Here is a 5,000-nt window from a genome sequence, read left to right on the forward strand (position 1 = left end):
GTCAACAAGTCTACTCAAACGTTAAATCAACTGGTAGCAGAAAATGAGGTAAGTTATATGTGCTAATATAAAACTATTATTTTGATAAATCAAACTTGTTTGATTATATATTTATATATCATAAAATTTTAATATATATGTATATGTATATGTATATGTATTTTTTTTTTTTTTTTTTTTTTTTATAGAAAATGTTGGCAGAGGCTGAAGAGAAATTGGTAATGAATAATATTACATGAATGTGAATAAATAAATAAATAAATATATATATATGTATATATATGTGTGTTTATATTTTTTATGCTTATGCAGAATGAGACCAATGAGATGTTCAATAAGGTTAGGGCATCGAGGGAACAGAAGGAAGATGAAGTTGAAAAGATAAAAGAGGAAAATGAGAAAAAATTTAAGGAGAAATTGTCAGTGCTTCAAAAGGTAAAATTAAATAAATAAATAAAAATATATATATATATATATATATGTGTGTCCGTTCATTCATTTTATTTTTTTCTTTTTAGGCGTGCGCTGTTCTGATAGAGTTAAAAAAATACAGCAAGTCTTATATATCCATGTAAGGAAAAATATATAATTATATATATATATATTTACACATATATATATATATATATATGCATACATATTTTTCTCTCTTTTTTTTTTTTTTTTATTTCATTTCTTCTCTTTATTTTCAGTGTGTTGGAAGAAAAGAAAAAGGATTTGGATCTATACAAAGATCTTCAAAAAAGTCTAGTTGAATAAAATGTTGCAAAATTATAACAAAAAAAATAATAATAAGATAATAATAAAATAAAAAAGAAATTGAGAACATGTAGATAAACAAATAAAGAATGAAATATAATAAAAAAAAAAAAATGAAATAGTTATGAATTATAAAGAAATGTATATTATGCAATATAAAATGTTAATATATATTCTATAATAAATACATGAGTAGTGAGCATAATTTTTTTTTTTTTTTCAGTACATATAAATATATATATATATAAATATATTTATATGTATATACTATAATTTCTATTCATTTTCATTTCAGTTTCATTTCATTTTCATTTTTTTGGTTGTTATATTATGGTTTAGATGTTATATTTGTATATTCTCCGATACAATTTTATTAATTTGATTTATGGTTTCTTGTATATGCTCATTATTAGACTTAATAATATTTTCTATATTTAAAATTTTATGCTCTAAATTATTTATTTCGTCTTTTTCTATTTGTTGTTTATGTTGAACTTTTTTCACTTCATCTAACTTTTTTATTTCAACACTTAACTTTTCATATAATTCTTTTCTTTTACGTTTTTGTTTTATATCTTGTAATAAATCTTTATATATAATATTTTTGTTTTTAACCTGTTTGAATTTTTTGATTTTTTTTCTGGTTTCTTTATTTAAGAAAGTGAAATCTTTTTTTATTGACGACAATTCATTTAATAATAAATTTATGTTATGACCAATTCTAGAAAAGTAGAGATAACCATTTAAAAATGCATCATTTTCTTTTAAAAGATGATGATTTTTTAAAATATCTGACTGTTTATTTTTTTCAGTATTTTCATTTTGATCACCACTTGATGTTTCAATATTTTTGGTATCACTTGTATTTATATCTTTTTTATTATCTACATTATTTTTATCATATTTAGATATATTTATATCTTTTAAAAATAATTTTATTGATTTGTTTATATAAAGTGTAAAATCAATTTTGGGTTCGAAAACGCTCTGTGAACAGAGACCCGCATAGGCATCTTCCATATTATTATAATACAAAAAAAAAAAAAAAATATATATATATATAAATGAATAAATAAATAAATATATATATATATATATATAATTGGATATATAAAAAATATTATATTGTATGATTATTTTTTTTTTAAGAGGAACTTTTTTTTTAATTACGAAAAGGGGATTTAAAAATATATAGTTATTACAATATGTATATATTATTTTATGATTTTATTTTTAAACCTCAATTTTGTTCCTTCATAATATAAATGACAAAAAAATTAAAGTAAAAAAAAAAAAAAAAAAAAATGTAACATATGTATATATATATATATATATATATATATATTATATATATTTTAAATTTGGGAGATGCTTATTTAAATAAAATATAATGGAATATTATTATATATATTATATATATATATATTCTTTTGGCACTTATGAAGAAGTGTATATATATAAAATAATGTACGTATTATAATATTTTGAGTAACTTTTTTTTTTTTTTTTTTTTTTTTTTATTATTATTATTTTTTAATTTTTTTTTTACGAACATATTATTTATATCTCAATTTGATCATTATTAATATTAAAAACATTTAAGTGTTCAAGCGTGAGATGACAAAAAAAAAAAAAAAAAAAATTATTTTAAAAATGTAAAAAATATATAATATATATATATATATATTTTATTTATTTATTTATAAAAAATGAGAAAGAGGAGAAGAAAAGTTATGAAATTCATTGCATACACAATATGACAAATGTCAAGGTATATATTTCTATTTATATGTAGATATGCCTAATTATGTTTCCTTTTTTTTATTACTTGTTTATAACATTGTAATAAAAATTTATGATTGCATACAAAATTGTAGAGTTAATAAAAAGAATGACTTATTATATGTAAACAATAAAATTTTATTATGTGACAACTGGTTTAAAAGAAAAACAAATAAAGATAAATATAAACACAATATTAATATTAATATTAATAAATATGTTAATGGTAATTCTTATAAATCGTGTTACAGAAAAAATAATAATGTAATTTATTTTAATAAGGATAATGCAATATTTGTAAGTCTATTAAATGCACCTATTGTAGGTGTTAAAATAAATGATGACAAATATAATGCAGATGTTATAGAACATAATGTCAAAGACAATGAAGAAAAAAAAAAAAATATAAAAGATGATATAAAAAATGTAAACAAGGAGAATATAAATAATATATATAATATATATAATATATACAATAATATATATCATATATATAATACAAATAGTGTTTGTAATCATTTTAATTTTATGAATCCACAAGTTAAAGAAGAAGAACCCTTTTCCCTTTTCACCCATTTGAATAATTATTCTTTATTAAAAGGAAAAAAAAATAATTTTTTTTATAAAGATAGAAATAAATTAAATGACTGGTTATGCACACAATATTTGCCACCAAATATATCTTATAGATATATAAAAAATATAGTGTCGACTTTTAGACTCTGCGATTATAATATCAAGGAAAATATATTATATCATTTATTATTAAAATATATTTATTATAATAAGAATGATAATATATCTTTTGAGAAAAAAATAGAGTTATTAAATATTATTGATCAAAATAAATATAAATTTATATTAGACCATGCAAGGGTATTACATAAGGTGGTAAAAAAAGAAAAAGATAAAATTATTAAACATATATATAATGAAAAAAATAAAGACATAAATATAAATGATAAAATTAATGATGAAAGAAATATATTACCTATTTATAATACAGAAAAAAATAAAAATAATAATAATAATAAAAATTTATATGATAATATTAATTATAATAACAAAATTATTGATATTTATTTAAAAATGAGAAAAAAATATAATATCCTTTTTGTAACTTTAAAAAGAGAAAATAAACAAAATGTTTATAAAATATATAAAAAAATTAAAAGAAATATAACATTTTATGATTTTTATGATCGTTTACTTATTTTGAATTATTTTCATATATCTCATGAACATCGTTTAGTATTATTATTTTTTAAAAAATATATTTACAAGTTATTAAATAAAGAAAATATGTTTATTATAAATTTTATAAATTATTTTTTTCAAAATAATATATTATCAAAATATATTTTATACCCAAAAAGTACATATAATGAATCTATATACACAGACATAAAAACAAATGAAAATATATCAGAATATATAAAAGATAAATACAAATTATATTATTTGCCTATAAATACATCAAATTTTATTGAATATTATATGAAAAATTTTTTTTTTCCATCATATCTTTTATCTAACATAAATAATAATAAATATAATAATAACAAGATATATGTTCATACGTATGACACAAAATTTTTATTTTATTTAAATATGTTACATTCCTTTTTAGAAATGAATAATTATTATTTTATTCATAAATTTATAGAACAATTTTGTATCTACTATTCAAAAAATATATCTAATAATATAATATATGATGATAATAAGTGGTCTTTTTTTATTTTAACATTATCCTTTTTAATGAGATATGTATATATGAAAAGAAAATTTCATATATTTAATTTGAAGGATTATGAGCATAATGTAAATATATATTATGAAAATGAAAGTGATGAATATAAAATGAAGGACATAAAAAATATAAAAAATATACAAAATAATAATATAAAAAAAATAAATGAAAAGGAATATATTATTCACAATAAAAATGATAATTACTTATCATATCCTATTCATATTTACAATGAGGATATTTTTAATTATGAACAAAATTGTGGTATAACAAATTATTATAATGATTTAAATCATCATATAATTGATTATATTAAAAATGTAATTACAAGAGGAGATATATATAATAAAAGAAAAAGTATATATAAAAATATATCACTACTATTATTCTTGCAGTATGTTTTTTTACTTAATTTGGATATAGACAATATTAATTTTTTAAATAAAAAGTCAAAGAATTATTTTGAAAATATATATGTAGTAGGAAATACACATGAAAAAAATAGTCAATATAATAAGAATGAGAAGTGTGATAAAAGGGTTAATTGGAATTTTGAAGGGATAAAAAAAAAAGAAAATAATAACAACCACAGTAGTGACAATAATAATAATAATAATAATGACCACAATAATAATAATAATAATGTTATTGAGAATAATAATTGTGTGAATAAAAAATGTAAGACTTATAATAGACCATCCATATT

At 17.1% G+C, this 5,000-nt stretch overlaps 3 protein-coding genes across 3 annotated transcripts in view; 2 read left to right on the plus strand and 1 right to left on the minus strand.

The window, feature by feature from the left end:
• Window positions 1–759, plus strand: part of PADL01_0614500 (kinetochore protein NDC80,putative) — a gene marked incomplete at both ends in the record, with an annotated part of 2,214 nt that extends 1,455 nt beyond the window's left edge. The window contains 5 exons of the mRNA XM_028680876.1: window positions 1–48; window positions 189–218; window positions 313–435; window positions 519–571; window positions 693–759. The exon at window positions 1–48 is cut by the window's left edge and continues 1,455 nt beyond it. Coding sequence (XP_028537310.1) covers window positions 1–48; window positions 189–218; window positions 313–435; window positions 519–571; window positions 693–759 — 321 coding nt within the window. The remainder of the gene's footprint in view (window positions 49–188; window positions 219–312; window positions 436–518; window positions 572–692) is intronic.
• A 342-nt stretch (window positions 760–1,101) lies between these two features.
• Window positions 1,102–1,779, minus strand: PADL01_0614600 (conserved Plasmodium protein, unknown function; the record flags this gene model as incomplete). The annotated part of the gene is made up of 1 exon (XM_028680877.1): window positions 1,102–1,779. One exon carries the CDS (start codon window positions 1,777–1,779, stop codon window positions 1,102–1,104), a length of 678 nt encoding a protein of 225 aa, XP_028537311.1.
• Window positions 1,780–2,556: 777 nt separating this feature from the next.
• PADL01_0614700 (conserved Plasmodium protein, unknown function) overlaps window positions 2,557–5,000 on the plus strand; it is a gene marked incomplete at both ends in the record, with an annotated part of 4,785 nt that continues 2,341 nt past the window's right edge. The window contains one exon of the mRNA XM_028680878.1: window positions 2,557–5,000. This exon is cut by the window's right edge and continues 2,341 nt beyond it. Coding sequence (XP_028537312.1) covers window positions 2,557–5,000 — 2,444 coding nt within the window.

Source organism: Plasmodium sp. gorilla clade G2, assembly GCF_900097015.1.
Source record: "Plasmodium sp. gorilla clade G2 genome assembly, chromosome: 6".
Classification (NCBI taxonomy): Eukaryota; Apicomplexa; class Aconoidasida; order Haemosporida; family Plasmodiidae; genus Plasmodium; species Plasmodium adleri (nom. inval.).